The sequence below is a fragment of the Cygnus atratus genome, chromosome 28 (assembly GCF_013377495.2).
Source record: "Cygnus atratus isolate AKBS03 ecotype Queensland, Australia chromosome 28, CAtr_DNAZoo_HiC_assembly, whole genome shotgun sequence".
NCBI lineage: Eukaryota > Metazoa > Chordata > Aves > Anseriformes > Anatidae > Cygnus > Cygnus atratus.
Window position 1 is genome coordinate 1,752,321 of NC_066389.1, and position 16,701 is coordinate 1,769,021.

The 16,701-nt window shown below is 52.8% G+C and overlaps 1 protein-coding gene across 1 annotated transcript; it reads right to left on the minus strand.

The window, feature by feature from the left end:
• Positions 1-1,225: 1,225 nt before the first annotated feature.
• On the minus strand, positions 1,226-15,970 carry RPRD2 (regulation of nuclear pre-mRNA domain containing 2). Its single transcript, XM_035571116.2, is given in 13 exon segments — positions 1,226-1,319; positions 1,322-1,393; positions 1,396-4,029; positions 4,711-4,914; positions 5,197-5,472; positions 5,830-6,115; positions 6,727-6,902; positions 8,009-8,135; positions 8,727-8,779; positions 10,080-10,157; positions 11,452-11,552; positions 13,022-13,151; positions 15,688-15,970. Coding segments are annotated over 13 exon segments (4,392 nt in total). The 5' UTR covers positions 15,914-15,970; the 3' UTR covers positions 1,226-1,290.
• Positions 15,971-16,701: the final 731 nt, after the last annotated feature.

The window sequence follows — 16,701 nt, forward strand, 5'->3', positions numbered from 1 at the left end:
CTCTGCCATTTTCTCATTTTGTAATTTTTATGTAGATATTTAACCCTACACCTTTATCAAACATATATATAATGAATTCTACCAACTAAAAAAAAAAAAAAAAAAAAAATCAAGTAAAATTCCAACTTCATATAAAAGCCCCCTGCGCACACGGCAGCAGGGCCGTCCCTACGGAAAGCACGCAGGGAGCAGGGAGCCAGGCATCGTCCCCATTTCTCCGCATGCAGGTTCTCTCTCTCGTCTTACAGTCTGTGAGTTTCAAACAGTCAGAGATGTAATTAAAAAGCGATTATATATACACACATATAAAGTCAAACAGTGTTCCCAGGGGGGGGAAAAAAAAAAACAAAAAAACAACAAAAAAAACCCACAACGACAAAAAACAAAAACAAGAGACAGGTTTTTCCGAACGGGGTTAAGCTCTACGGAAGGGGCCGCGAGCGCGGGGGCTGCTGCGAGCCGCGCCGTGCGGAGGACGCTGCGACCAGGTGGGCGTAGGGAACGCACGGCCGCGACCACGCCGGGTCTGCCAGACCCGGCTCCGTGCCCCCGCCGGCCGCTGGAGAGTTCCCTGTTTTTTTTTTTTTTTGGGGGGGCCGAAACCTGCGCAGGAGATGCTGGGGAGCGCGCAGGCCAGAGCCCGCTGCCTGAAAGCAGACCAAGTTCAAGGTTCCTGGGGCGATCGCCGTACGCGTGCAGCCACGGAGCTGGGGCTTGCTGTTTTTTTTTTTTTTTTTTTTTGCCAGCCAGAGAAGCAGTCGGGGGGAGGACGCCCCGCGCAGACCCTGCAGGCGTCGGCGGAGAAGGTGACTCGCCCCCAGGAAAGGCACAGGAAGGGTTGGTTGGTGTTTCCATCACCACAGAAAGCGCTTGGACCCTTTATTCTTCCCTACCAGCAGCAGAGCTCCTGCCCCCAACCTTTCCTTGTGGTCTGACACGGGCTCCGAGGGCTCGGGAGGCAAAGCAATTTGGTAATCAGCTAAAATAACATCCCAACATCGCGCATTTCATCTCTTTTTTTTTTTTTTTTGTTTAAACTACTACTGGAAGTTTTATTACAACAGCAATACTTCTTTTCGTTAAAACATTTTTCTAGTCTCGCACCAACTGGGTGGCTTAGGAAATAAACAACCAAAAAAATACAGAACATTTAATTTAGGAAAGTGTTATGGGGCTCTTAAGGAGGGGAGGGGGGAGAAAAGAAAGAGGGGGGGAAAAAAAAAAAAAAAAAAAGGAAAACCAAGTGAAAGCGCTACTCCCCTGCTCTCTACAACGTCCGAATACCTTCGCTCAAGAGATGGGCGTCTGCTTCAGTACCTGGGGGGAAGAACGGGCGTTTTGGTGCAAAGAAGGGGGATCCCCTCCCGAAAGGCGGCCGAGGCCTCTTCAGGCTGTGAAAGGGGTCTCTGTTTATGAAGGGCTCCCTGGGCCTGAAGTCTGCCCGCGGGTTCCTGACCATCATCCCGCCGCGGTTCGCACTGTCTCTGTGAGCGGGGCCGATGGGGGTGACGCTGCGGGTCGGCCCCAGCTGCTCTCTGGAGAGGGAGCCCAGACCCACGCCTTCGCGCGCGCGGCCCAGGGGCGCGCCGCTGCCGCCGCCGGCGTGGTCCCGCTGGGGCTGGGCCGCCGCCTCCCTGGGTCCCGCGTGCACGTTAAAATGCTCTTTCATCGTCCCTTGGTGAACGGTACCGTGCTCCTTGGAGAAGGCGCCGCCGCCGTGCTCCACGGCGATGGGAGGCGCGGGGAAGGGCACGCCGCCGTGCTCCCCGGCCGGCGGCGGCTGCGCGGGGAAGGGGACGCCGGCGTGCTCCCCGGGGACGGGGGGCGGCGGGGGAGTGGGGAAGGGGACCCCGGTGTGCTCCACGGAAGGAGGCGGGGGCACGCCGTGGGGCAGCGAGAGCGGAGAGGAGGTTTCTTTCGAGAAGGGGTTAGTGTGATCCACGGGCGGCATGTGCGGGGGGACTGAGTGATCCCTCGGGAAGAGGCTGCCGTGATCCTTGGGGGGAGCGGCCGGGGGCCCCGGGGGCGGACCGACCGGATCCCTCTGGAAAGGAGTCCCGTGCTCCAGGGGAGGAGGCGCGATGGGAGGTGGCATGTGGTGGTCGAAAGCAGGGCTGAAGTTATTCGTTCGGAAATTGTTCACGCTCTCCTGAAACGGCGGCACGTGCTCCTTGTACTGCGCCTGAAAGCCGCCCATGCCGGGCAGCTCCGAGGCGCTCGAGGGCCCGTTATCGAACGCGCTCCCCGTGTTGCTTATCTCGAACCACCCTGACCTGCTCGCCTCTCGCCCATGTCCTCTGCTTCCTTTCCCCAGAACTCGGATGGACTCGACGGTCTGGATGGGCTCTCCGGACATGCCCCTGCTCGAGGCGTTGTGGTAGCCCAGCGTTTCGATGGGGGCTCCCTTCTCCTCGGTGCTGTCGGGCAAATCCAAGCAGGACGACGACACCCTCGTCTCTATGCGGTAGTGCTCCTCTTGCTGCTGCTGCTCGCCTTTGGGCGCTCCAGCCTGGCCGTGGCTGGACAAGCCAACCCCTTCGCTCGAGCCGCTTTTAGAAATCTGGCCGAAATGCTTCTCCTCGGAGGGCTTACGAGACGCGTTCTTGAGCATGTTCTTGAACTCCATCGTCGACGTGGCGGAGATGGAAGATCCCAACGACTTGTCCACGCCCGTCGTGGGTGGTCTGCCCGCGGGGCTTTGGGAGGAGAAAAGCGACCGGTGGGGAATGGAGTGGGGCGAGTCCGGGTACTGCTTCTGCGAGAGGCCAGAGTGCACCACGGATTTTGGTAAGTTGTTGTGGTTGGAGTCTGGTGCGAAAAAAACGTCGTTCTTACTGGGCGAAGGGGAACCATCCGAGGTGGAGTCGTTTCCCCGCAGGCCGTAGCTCCCGTACATCCCTGGAGATGTCGACAGCGGGTCACAGCTCTCGCTCTGATCGAGAATAGACCTCATCGACTGAGGGAACGACGACTTCACGCTAAAATCCTGCGATCTTTGACCGTAACTGGACAGGACCGGCTGGTACTCCGCAGCTTCGGATAATTTACTTGACTTCAAAATCGACTTTGCGGGCTTTTTCTCCAGGTTTAACATGGCAGATGGGGGGGGCCCGGAGTAGTCAAAGTCACGGTAATCTTCATCTTCTTGAAAAGACGTGTCCGGATAAAACTTCTCCTGCGAGGAGTCCATTAAAGAGGAGGGGATTTCCATGCTGTCTGCAGGCTGCTTGTACATGCCGACCGGAGAATCTCTGCCGAGGCTGAAGGGCCGGTAGGTGTGCACAGAATTGGAAAGTTCCTGGGGATAGCCATCGTCCCTGCTCTGAAGAGGCGACCTCGTGCTGCTGGGAGTAGAGGAACCAGGGCTCATGATTTTTGACAGCAAGGAGATGGTGTCGACGTTGCTCGACGTTGGCTTATCCATCATCTCGTCCTGGGTGGGCGTCCCACTTCGCTCATCGCGCACCGGCGTTCCGTCCACATTGTCCATGGAAGTGCTGGTAGGACCACGCTGAAAGTCAGCCGAGTGACTTTCTGTTGCGATGTTGGACCCTAAGCTGCTTAAAATCGGAATATTCAAGTTCAGACCGCTGAAGCCAGGATTTCCCTTCAGGAAATTGTGTATCTTCATCTCCAGGCTTGGAGAAGGGGGTTCCGATTCCAGCTTCGCCTTTGAAATTTCAGAGGATTGACTCATTGAGGTGTCTGTCGGTAAAAGGGAGGAAGGACTGGGAGGGTGGGAACTGGAGAACCCCAGGGAATTGGTTGGCGGCTTAAAACCAGAACTTGAAAGCCCCGCGGCATGTCCAATGGGAGCCTTAGTAACTGAAGTCGAGGAAACCTCAGAGGTTGACGAATTTGGAGAATAACCAAAAGTTTTGGATATAAAGGACTGAGTGTTGGAAGGAATATTCCTTCCCTTCACGCAAGGTACAGTTGTGTTGGCTGGTGATGCTGAAGTGCTCTGTGATGCGGTTTCGCTCGACTGAATGGTATTTCCAGCAACACTCTGAAGTAAGGATGACAAACCTGGAAAAAAGAACACTGCGTTCAGATACTCAGGTAAGAGGCAAGAAAACTTGAACCGCTGTCAAGGGAAAGACTCCTGCATTTATACTACAGATGTTCCTTAAAACTACTTCATGTTTTAGCCAGGAAAATGGCTGGGTTTCGCTGCATTTAATATTAATGTTAGTACCCACAGAGGTACAAACTTTTGCCAGAGGCTCAGATTAACCTATAAATATAAGTTACAACATACGTCTGAGTGAGTTCAGTAATAACTCATCCTGGCTTTGTTGCCAAGTAGGAAAGGCGCACGCGCTGCACTGCTGACCAGAGCCGCAGAAGCACGAAGAGCGCCTTTGAGAAGTTTTCTGCTCTAACCGCTAGAAAAGCTCTCTCAGAAGCACAAAGAAACCACGGTGACCTCATTTGCCCTCCCGTCACATTCACCGTTCTTCCGTGAAGTGCTCCGGGAAAAATGCCCAAAGGTCACGTCAGAAACATGAAGATGTACAGGAAGGTAATAAAACACTGGTCCACAACACCTGTGTTACCTGAGAAGGTCATCTACGCTTTGCCAAAAAACGTAACCCGTTTCAATTAAGTTTTTCTCCCTTCACTTTCGCTGTGGGGCTGCACAGCAGCACGTGTCAGCGCCGACGCCAAACGCATCGTTAGACATTCACTCAAAATCCACTCCGGTACCTTGCAGTGCTGGCGCAGTCTGAGTCTGGGTTTTGGAGAGGGCAGACAGAATGCTTTCAGGAGTTATTTCCACTTTGGAGAGAATATTTGCTAACGGGTTTGAAGGAGCAGACGGAGTCCCCAGGACAGGCGTCTTCAGGCCACCAGTAAGAGCTGTTGGGCTCGTCGGGGTTCCTGGAGAAGGTCTTGACGCAGGGCTGACACCTAGGATGGAAGCACACACCGCTCACCTATGTTGATTCGTTAACAAGAGCTTTTTTGGCTCACGTTTCCCACAGATACAACCGCAGCAGAGTTCCAGCGAGCGTGAGCAAGGAGAGGCTCACGGAGCCAAGAGTCGTGTGTCAGAGAGACCGAGCCAATCTTTACGTAATAACTCATTCATGTTTATTTTGCGACAACTGAGCTTTAAAAGATTACAAAGGAAAACTCCACTGTGAGCTCTTCAAAAGCAAACACCTGCGCCAGGAGCACTTCAGCACTCACCTGTGTTTTTCATTACAGAAGTTAAACTGCTAAGAATGGAGCTGATCTTTGCCAGGTCAACGTTAGCAAGGTTAGGCAACGCGAGCGCTGGCGATGGAGGGACGGGCGCCGCGCTCACCACCTTGGGAGCCGGAGGAGTCGGAGGAGTCTGGGCGGGTGTCGTCACCGTCACCGAGGTGGTGCTGACGGCAGCGGTGGACGGCGCCGCTTTAGGGGCATTTTCAGTCTTCGCAGGTGCTGAAGGTGGAGCAGCCTGCTTCTCCTTCCTCTCTTCCACTGCAGGAGGGGGAGAACAAGCCCAGAATTATCTCTCTGTCCTTTAAGGGTTACTTAGGGTATGAGATTTTTCAATGCCATCTTCATTTAACACCGGGCAGGGAATTTGAGTCTGACTCCCTTAGGTTATCTAAAAAGCATTCTGGTGAGTGGTTTGGGAGAGGGGAATCATCACAGTCAGCTCCTAACTTCCCTGCCGGGGTTGGAGGACTGGTGCAGGAGACTGCAACTCAAGTGCACCATCCGCAGCCCAGCGAGGGTTTTGCACATGCTCTACATCCCAAATGAGGTTTGCAAAGGGTATTTTGTGCAGATACAATTTCTGCGCGATCCCGCTGCTGCTCACGCAGAACATACCAATAATTTTAGATGTATCGTCTTCCACGTCAGAGAGTTCCATGTCCTCCACATCCCGATTATCTGTCACAGGCTCTGGAGACACCGCCTTGCGGTTGCCAACTGCTGGAGAACGTGAGCTGTCCTCCTCCCCCATTCCCTGAAAGGGGGACTCGGAGCCCGTTGGAGATGGGGCGTCCATACTCGGGGAGGGGACGGGAGACTCCTCTGGATCAGGAAGCGTTGCTTTCAGCTGATCTAGCTTTTTCTTTAGATTGCTCACTCTGTTAGCAAATGTTTTGTAAGCCTGAGAAGGAACAAACATTGAACTGAGTCTCTTTTACGGGAAGACAACATACCGCAATTACTCCTATAACAAAAGTAGAACACATCCTTAGAAAACCATCTCAATTTCCAATTATCTGTACCCTACTCTGAGAACCTTGCAGTAGGATCTCAGCTTTGACTTGCAGAGCAAGGAACACATAAGAAGGGGAAGATAAAAGCTGTTTCCTGTGACTTAAAACAATTTTCATACAAAACACTTTCTAAGAAATCAGCTACTGTTTTTGTTGTTCTTTCTTTCGGGGGAGGGTTGTTTGTTTGTTCTGTTTATACAATGCTGTACTGAATTCTCTCCGTTTGTTCACCTAGTTCTCATACTGACCACACCTAGTGTGGTTTCCAGAATTTACGATCTGTTAGACTAAGTGCAATTATCTCCCCTTTTAAAAATGCAGAGGCGCTAAAATTGCAGCAACATGCAAGGTTCTGCAAACTCAGCTTCTGACCCAGGAATTTGGTAGCGTCTCCTTCTCACGAACAGAGAGAGGATGCATTTTTCAGCCTCCAATATACCCAGCAAAACACAGGCAAACGTCAGTCCACACGAAGAAGTCTGAGGAAAATCACACTTACATTCGCTACGACTTTGACTTCCTTGTACTGCGCTTCATAAAATATACCAGCGTTCTCGAGGGCTTCGGTTAGCGAGGGGCCGTTTTTCACTTGCTTGTCCAGGCCGTTTACAAACTCTTCGAGCTTTGAACTTGCTTCTTCAAACTCCTTGGAGAACTTCTTTCCTCCCGTTTTGTCTAGAAGGGGATCAACATCGCGCAGATAAGCCGTCGTCCACCAGACGGGGACATCAGCTCTCAGAAGCGTCCCCTAAACAGCAGCGACTGGGGAGCTGAGACAAGAGACCCTGCGCACCGCACCACCGTTTGCTCCCCAAACTGCTCCGCTCATCGATTAGCAGCGACAAAGCCCTGCCCTGTGCATGCAAAGCGTGGCAGCGAGCAGCATTCACGCACCACGCCGAACAGGCTGCGCACTGCGCGTGGGGCGATACCGCGGCATCGAAACCACTGCAGTATCCTGGAAGTGTAAAGTGACACACATCATCCCTCTGGTGCGTGAGGAGTTCGATCGCATGAGAAACAGGCTATCATCAGTCAACGAAAGGCACTGCAGGAGGCCAAGCTGCAAGCAGTCTTTGTTGTTTTTCAATTCATTTGTGGTTAATGATCAATTAAGACAGAAGTGTAAAATTTTACTCTCGCAATTAACCAGAGAGCCCCCTTTTGTTTGGGAAGAGGCAAAAAAACGGAGTTCTGTCCTTCCTTCATTACCACAAAGCGTTCGTAACATCTGAAGTGTTATCGCATCATCAGGGTTCACAACATCTACGAGGTACTACAACTGCCAACAACAATTTTCAAAGACTGCAGTCACGGAGCATACCTTGGGCTGGCTGCAGTTCGACAATGAAATTTCCTGCTAACGTGATTTACCAGCACTCTGCTCAGTTACTTCTCATACACGCGGCTTGCTATCAGACTCGCAGTTGGCATTCTCAAACCGTAGCAATGAAGTCTTACCTTAAAACACTAAATCTGAAATTCTTTAAGGTGCACTGAATACGTTAAGAAGAACGCATGCTTTAACTGCGTATGAAGGCGTGTTTTAATGGTACAAAGTAAAGCTCCATCCCTTCTGCCTTCTTTGAGCTCTGTACCAGCTCGTTTCTACATACGGGCCCAAATTAAATATTTTAGGCACCTGTTCAGTGACTCTGAACTGCACAGAGTCCAATTTCTGGTTTAAGGCTCAACAGAAAGTACGAGTTCCGACATCTCGGAGCATGTACTCGTGCCTCCTTCAATGACATCAGTTTTTATACATTGGACACTGTCTTTACCTTTTAAGCACTTCAGCGTTTCAGTGCTGCACACATCCACTCGCATAGTGGAAAGCTGCTTCTCTTTCAGTTCGATCTGGTCTTCCGAGCGCTTATACAATAGCAATTCATCAATGAGAGACTGGGGCTGAAAAAAAAAATCAAACAAGAAAAGCATCCTCATCACGTTCTGCGGAACAGAACCCCCCTGCTTCGCAAAGCTAACGCCGCAGATCTACTTCAGCAACAAACAATGCTTCTTTTGCAATTAATTTAATTCATTCCTGAGTTAAAGCTACTGCAGAAACAGACTAGGTGAACCTCTGGATTTTGAACCTGAAGTCCAACAGATCAGCTGACACAGGTTTAGGCAGCGCTGGCAATTCCACAAGTCTCCTGGCTCAGCTGTGATGATTAAGAATCGGGACAGGACTTTTTTTTAAATCATTACATTCACCAGGGAGCATGCATTTCAGCAACATACCTTGCTCCTTCGGGGGAGTATTTTAGAAGAATTTATTGCCACCAACTCCTCCGCCACCCCAAGCTGCACTTTTCACTACTAGCCCTAAAAAGCCTCACAACTGAAATGCCTAGCAGCCAATATCGCCAGTAAAAAAAGACGCTGGATACTAGAGCTTCTGATCAAGCTTACGCTGCCGGTGGACGTAAGCCACACAAAAGCGACAGCCCAAGGACAGAGGTTAGTGCAACAGAACATTTCCACTTGCAGACTTACTCTGAATTCAGCAACAATCTTGGACTTCAAAGCAGCTTTTGGGTTTGTGGATGCTGTTGGAAGAAAGAAAAAGGATAAAGAAACCGAGCAATTACAGGTTGATGCTAATCAAAAGTCACAAAACGCAGCTCTAATTAAAAGCATTCCAACGCAACTCAACAGAAGACTCGCAGGCTGCTGTTATTCACCGCAGCTTTCCCTCCACGCGGATGTCCCTCAGTGCTCTGGCTTTCCGTTAGCTAAACCGGACACGGTCGCGTACAGCTAGGTTGTCTGTGATGGTGGCCAACAAATCAGACTAGCACTTCGCATTTTTATGTGCTACACAAGTTTAGTGTGCGTACCTTTTTCAGCTCTGCTGTTGGGAAGACAAGTCCCTGCAAAGGTTGACCTAAGAGTTTTATCAGATGACAGCTTATACCTCTCTACGAGGTACTATTATTTCCTAAATGCCAGACTGAGAGCTACCACACAGCTCATTATTTCCTTCAGGTGTGGTCTCTCTTTCCTACTTACGGGCCTTAACCAAGCTCTCAACCTTAAAAAAAAAAATCCTACACCCCTATTCTGACATCTCCCTAACGGGATGGATGGAATCCCACCATCAGGAGATGCTAAATCCATTTGTGTCTGGACAAAAGAGCAGAAACGTGTGATATGAGGTGAAACGCTACATCCTTCGTCCATGCTGAATGTACTTTGGTTGGGGAAAGCAGCTTGTGATGTTAGCCAAGTAATAAAAGCTTCCAAGCTCTTTTGTTAACCTTCTGCTCGCAGCACTGGTACCGGCAGGCGTGTGCTGCATCTTACCCCTACTGTTCCATCATCTTGCATTGAGGGCTTTAGTGTACAGTGAGATTAGTGTATTAAAAACGCATTTCCAGCTAGACTGCACTCCTGGGAATGTTGGATGGAAAAGTTCATTAGCTGCACTGACAGCTTCCAGGTTGCTTTTATTCTATCATCTAGTTTGCTGGTGAAGATGTGTTCCTGAACATGAAGGTCCTGTCCACCATGCCTTCCTGCCGCCAAAGCGCAGGGTTCTGTCTGTCTTCTCTCCATCTCTGCATAGTCTAACGCCAGTTTCCAAGAGGTTTCACCCGATCTTTCCTCTACTCTCTGCTCTCAAGACTTTTTTTTTTCTCCATACTTCATTCCTTTAAAAAAGTGGTTCTCTAGCAACAACTCCTTGGCACTTTACATATTAGTCTGTAAGGAGCTTTACAAGCCTGGAAGGTGCATGCTGGCTCGTATTTTAGTCCAGGTACTTTGCCCGTTTAGGGCTAGCCTTTCTTCTGTTCCTCAAGAAGGCAATTTTTATATTAGTTCAGAGAGTTCACATTGTTTCCTTACTTTGAGATTTCTTCCACGGCTTATTCGGTTGTTTGTTCAGAGTTTCTTTCAGCTGCTTCTGAGTTTTGAAAGTGGTACCTGGAAAACATTTCATTTTTTGCAGTCTGGCATTATGGGATTCCTTTAAGAATCTGGTTTTTGGTGCCATATGGTTGTATGGTAAGAAGAGTGAACAGAAATTTGTTTTAAAATACCTAGACCAACTTCCTTCGGTGAGCTGCTGGATGCCCAAGAGAACCTAAGTTTACTCAGGGATACAGCAACCTGCGGGATGGTCTTCCATTTTTAAATCAAGTTTCTGTTTGCCCTTGCACTACGACAGTTCAAAAATCACAGTAACGACCAAAATAAAAGAAAAAACACAACGCATCTAAAAATAAAACTAAACCGCCTTTTTTTTTTTAAACCGCTCTTTAGGCAGGCTTTTAGGAAATTAGCATTCGACAGTCAAGTAATGCAAGCTGAAAAAACAGACATAATACCTAGTTTGCAAGTGATCAGAAATACATTTAAAGTTACAGCAGCTCCAGGCTTCCTAAGGTGTACGTAAACTTCACTTCTCAACATGCAGTGCTCAACTACAGACTCTCCGTGTGCCAAAATCTGAGCCCAAGATGCCGGATCTCTCTGCAACAACTACAACTGGCCCTTCGAAACCACAGGCAAGGATTTCCTGCAGCTCCTTCGGCTGTTAATGATGTAACCAAATAAGGCACAAACGGGGTCTAATTTCCTTCAAGAGAAGTTCAAATACTTAGCTTCGGCTAACTGCGTTGGCTAATGGCTGGTTTTAACTGACTACACATGCTTCCAAGCCAGTATTAGTGATTTCAGTTTTTAAGCAGAGTGTTTCGATAAGTACTCGACGACAAACGGGCCACCTCAGCCTCCAGCTTTGCTCTCAGCCTGTTTCCTACACGACAAATATTAGTAAGAACAACTTATTACTAAAACTGAGTAGAAAGGAACAAAGCCACCTTCATTGTTCACCCCTCCATCACAACTGAGACTCCGCTCAGGCGTAAGAGCGCTTCCACTCACAGGAAGAGGCCGAGACACAGCCCCTCCCGGGGCACAACGCTCGGGACTTCCAAGACCACTTCACATCCATGCGGACTTCACTCTCAGCTGGAACAACTCCAGCTTCCCTTAAAGGATTCAGAGCCGTCTTTAGGAAGGTACAAGAAGCACGAAGCGGACAAATTCGGTGCCCCTCACACCTCACTACCTTCGCTTTTTGCTCCGTGCAAGTGCAGGAAGAGCACATACGCACGACAAATGCATTTCACTCTGGTATCAGAAATATTCTTTAACCTTATCGAACTTGCATGCGTGTCGGTGAGTTAAGAACCATAAAGGGCAAATGACTTACTCAGAGCTTCTTTTAGTGCCAAAATAGTTTCCTCAGGGTACACGTTTCTGTCCTCCCAGATTTTGAAGATTCTTTCTATAGATTTGGAAACTGACGGATCCCTGAAAGAGAAGAGCAGATTGGGTTTTCTTGTTGTTTTTTTTTTTTTCTCCACACACACACAGACCAATTTCTCATGATTCTAAAACGAGTAAAGTAATTCTAGGTTAAAATCAGAAGTTTCCAAGACCCTTCAGACCAGGAAGTTGCCTATCCAGGTGAAGACACGCTGCTGCAAGGTGTCCTAGTGAAATCCCGGCTGCAGCCCACCCGCTTGAAGTTAGACACACAAACACGCCAGTATTGCAGCGGATCAGGGCCACGGAAATGCCTTTTGGGGTAAAACTAGGTGGTTTCAGAGCAGTAAGAGCAGCAATAAGGCTCCTCTAAAGCCTTTCTTCAGGGGAAAAATAAATTTGTTACTCTTCCAAAGCAGCTTTCTATACGGATGCTCTGGAAAAACGTGGTTGCTCAGGGGTGGGAGGCAGGATGGGTTTCTTCCCGGGGAAGAGCAGCTGCTTCAGCCAGAAGTGACTGCGCAATAGATTATCAGTGGTGGGGGACTTCCTCCAGAAGACACGCTCGCCCACTGATCTCCGCTCACGGATCCTTTCTGCGCCTAGCAAACTCAGCTTTGGGAGTTAAGCAGCATCATCTGGGGGACATTTCAAAGACCAAGAACGAGACGTGCTGCCTGACAACCCAGCCACCTTGCCCAGGGCCTGTTCCGAGGAAAAAAAGTGACAATAAAGCACCTGCCAACAGCCGCCCTCCCCGGCTGCTCTCCTGGAGTTCGGGTGAGGACGCGGAGCCAAACAAGCAGCTCGCCAGCTACCAGGGGCACCGCGAGGAAGCGGCGCACAAGCCTGAACCCTGCGAAGATCCAGAAGCAGCTGCCCTGGAGGACCTGAGCGGGGAATAACGAGCTCTGATCGGGAAGAAGAGAGGACGGGAACGCCTGGGCTTGGAGCCCCCGAGGTGCTCACGGGAGTGAGAAAAGCCTTCGAGGGGCTTCGCAACGAGGGGCGGCCAAATCACGTCCCCGCGATACGCGAACGCTGGCAGACAGACGCAGCAAGTTCACTGCGATTTCTCCCACGTAATCATTTCTAACCCAAAATTTGGGCTAGAGACTGACTCTGAGAACCTGTAGATGTAGATATGTGAGAACCTGACGGTGAACGAGATCCCCCTGGGGCCAAAAGGCAGCCGCACGCCCTCCTTGCAGAGCCCGGGACGGGCACAGCGCTCGGTGGCACAGCACTGGGCTTCACACCGCAGCCCCGGAGCATTTTCAGCACACCGAGTGGCCTCGTGAAAGCGGGACTGGTGTCTGCAAGCACAACTGCACGAGCTAACGCCTCGAAAACGAGGGGTTTTAAAAGGCCGAATTCAGGAACCCAACAGGAAAAAATCCTTGACGTTTTGCTGATGTTTCTAGAGCTTGAGATGTTAAAGGCACAGAGTTAAAAAAAAAAAAAACAAAGCGCATTTTTGGAGACACCAAGCCTTCCAGCACGCCGCTACTTACTTCACTAACGAAGCCGCTTCAGGGAGCACTTCTGCAAACGTATCGCGGAACACGATCGCGTTTTTTCTCTTGCAGTTCTGTATCACATCATTGGCCAAGTAAAAAAGGTTCAATCGATGAGGAAAGGCAGCTAAAGACAAAAAAAAAACAAACAAACAACAATTCAGATTCATCACCAGGTAAGAGCAGCCGTGTCCACAGCACTTTTAATATAATTTAAGTGCCTGCTTTTATTTTTGCAGCATTGCTGCCTAGCAGCAAGCTCAAACTAACGGGAGAAGCCAGGAGCTAGAGGGGACAGCTCCCAGCGCCGTCACTTCCACGTCTCCCCAGAAGTAAATGCCGTTCCCAGTAACATCAGGCCCCTGTCCTGACTCGGGCACAGCAAGAACACAGAAAAACACACAAAAAACCACCTAATTTCTATGCCATCCCCTCCACAAGAGGAAGGCAGCACCAGAAGGAGCGGCAGCAGCCAGCGCTAGGAGGTCAAATGCTGGAGCGCGGGGCTCGTACGGCCCCTGAAGCTCTGGAATTGCACGATTTTCTAAGAATAATCACATTTAACCCCTTCCCTTTCGTTCTGTTAGAGCTGCAAGGGCTTGTAACAGTCCCCAGGAGTCATGGCTTTTACCAGGCCACTTTTATCTTGCCCACGTTCAGTTCCAAAGTCAATTATTTCACCCAACCTTTTGTCGTAGCGCAGGGAGCCCGGTCCACGTGCTAAGAAACTTCTTCACCGAACGACACAACGCGGGGATTTGAACCCAGGAAGGGGGACAACCCACGATGGATCCGTGCCCCCCGAAGAGGCACGCAGCCTCACAGGCTGAACGCTTCGTTTCCCCCATTTCGTCCCCTCTTCGTCCTGCCCACGGCGCTCCGTTTTCCTACCAAAAATCCCCCCAGGAGGAAGAAACCACCCCCCGAGCAAGGCCCAGCAGCGCGGGCTGGTGGCTGCTGTCACAGAAAAGCCGCACGAAAGAACCGAAATGCCTTCAGGGGGTCTGCCCACGGCGGGGGGGAGACGGACCCGAGCAGCTCAAGCACCGCCACGGCTGCACGAGGGCAGCCTTGAAGTCGCCGGTATGAAAATAAAACAAAAAAAATAAGAATAACAAAGAAAAGCCCACGTCGGTCCCGACGGGTCGGGGGGAGCCAACAGCTTGGCGGCGACCAGGAGCTGGCAGAGCAGGAGCAGAGCACCAGCCTCCAAAAGAGAGCAATTAAATGACTTTTGATGAACCTGGGGACGAGATAAAGGCTAATAAAGGAGTACAAATGAGAGGAAGGGGCCGCGTCAGGAAGAAAAGGGGCTTTGGAAGCTCTCTGGAGCGGAGAAGCTGTGCAGAAGGACGTCGCCGGGTGCGGAAAGACGAACACCGTGGCCATGGGGTCTGGGGAAGGGTCTCAACGCCGCGAGCGAGCGCGATGGAAGCTCTGAAGAAGAAAAAAGAGCAGGGCTGTGCCTGGCAAGCGCTGGAAGCGAGGGCCCAGGCCAAGCGAAAGCCTGCCCTGAGATGCAGGCAGGAAATTCGGAGCCGGGTCACGCTGAGCCTGACCCACGGCGAGATGCTCGGGGATCCCAGGACGAGGAGCCAAAAGGCTCGCGGTGGCAGGAGGAGAAGCCGCTCCGCACGTCCCCGAGCACGGAGCAGGAGCTGGAGGTTGTTCAGCTGCGCTCAGCCCTCGGTACCATCACCTCCACGTCCCTACAAAGCTCGCCTCGGCTCCCTCAACGCACCAAACATTCACGCAGCGGCGAAGCGGGAGAGAGAACTCAGCCTTATTTAGGCTTGGGAAAACATTGCCCTCCCCCGGGTCAGCGCCGTGCCTGCTGCTGGTGTTTGCCAAAGGGGAGCTTTGACCCCCAGCACTTTTATTTCTTATTTATGCCTCTGGCAGACTGCTCGTCCCAGGGATCAGGACGGTGGCGATGCCTTAGCCCCGCGCTGAGCACATCTCCCCACGCACCTCTCAAAACAACGCACCGGAACAACCGAAGCGAGCGCGGGCAGGATTCCGGAGGCCCAAGGTACAGCAGGTACAACAACACTTTTTTTTTTTTTAAAAAAAAAAAAAAAAAAGCACAGATACGTGATTCTAAGCAGAAAGCTTACCCAGGAGCTACGCGATGCCGGAATATTTCTGGGCAATCACGCCTCAGAGAACGCCAGATTGCAGCTCGCTCCCTGGATTAGGTCGGAAACCTGGGGCACGACCCCACGGCTCCAAGACCTCCTCCTTCTTCCCCCAGCTGGACGCGACCGAGCCCCGCAGGAGGCCCTGGACTTTGGCAAAGCGGTGCCACCGCCGAGCTGCCCCCTGCCCAGGCGCACCTGCACGCCCCGACCGGCCCGAGGAGACCACGGGGCGAGCCGCCGGGGCTGGAACATGGGGCTGGGGACCCCGATCTGCGTTCGTGTTCACGTGGGGACCCCGGCACCTTGGGGACCCCGCCAATTTGGGGACCCCCATCAGCACGGGGACCCCCTTGAGCCCGCCCAAGGACACGAACGCCAAGCCCGCAGCGAGGCCCCGGTACCCCCAGGGCTCCCCCCATCCCCTCAGGACCCCCAACCCTCGGGATTTTTTTTAGGGTGGGAGCCCCCAGGAGAGGAAAGAGGGAGGGGAAGGGGCGTCCCCCGCCCCCGGGCCGCACTCACAGCGCCGCAGCCACTTCATCCAGTGGTAGACGATGGTGCTGTGGTGCCGCTTGTTCTCCAGGCACCAGGAGGAGAGGCCCTGGATGGACTCCATGGTGTTGGTCACCGCCTGCAGCTTTCTGTCGAGCGAGGCCTCCAGGGCGCCGGCCGACGACGACGACGAGGAGGCGGCCGAGGAAGAGGAGGAGGAAGACGACGAGGCCCTGCCGCCGCCGCCCGCCGCCATCTTCCTGCCCTCCTCGCCCAGGCGGGGCCTCGGCCGCTCGGCGGAGCCTCAACGGCCGCTGCCCGCCGTGAGGGGGGGGCCGCAGCCGCCCCTTTTACCCCCTCAGGCCCCGGGGGGAGGGGGAGGGGGGGGGAAAGGGGGCAAAAACACCGCCGGGGCCCGCACCGACGCGGCGGGGAGAGGCAGCGGATAACGAAGCCGCCTCAACGAAGGGGTTCGGCGGCCGGAGGGGGCCCGGCCCCGGCCCCCCGCAGCCCCCCCGGCCGCGGATGCGGTGAGGAGGCGGCGGACCCGGTCACTCGGCCGCGGCCCCCCCCGAGCGCAGCGCCCGCCCCCCCGCCGCCATTTTGTGCCAGGCTCCCTCACACGGCGCCCCCCCCCCGCCCCCCTGCTCCGTCCCCTCACGCGCTGCGCATGCGCTCTGCGCACCCCTGCCCGCCCGCCTCCTACGCGGGGCTCCCGGCCTGCCCCGCGGCACAAAATGGCCGCCGCCGGGGCGGGAGGGGAGGAGGGGGGCGGGGGGAGGGCGCTGGGGGAAGCTGGACCGGGGATTTGAGCCGTACCGGGGAGCCTTACCGGGAAACGGAGACTTACTGGGAAGCCTTACCGGGGAGCCTAGCCCTACCGGGAAGCCAAGCCTTATCTATCGGGGAGCTTTATCGGGGAGCCGTGCCTTACCGGGGAGCCAAGCCGTACCGGGGAGTCTTACCGGGGGGCCGTGCCTTACCGGGGAGCTTTACCGGAGAGCCTTATTAGGAAGCTTTACCTTACCGGGGGGCTTTACTAGG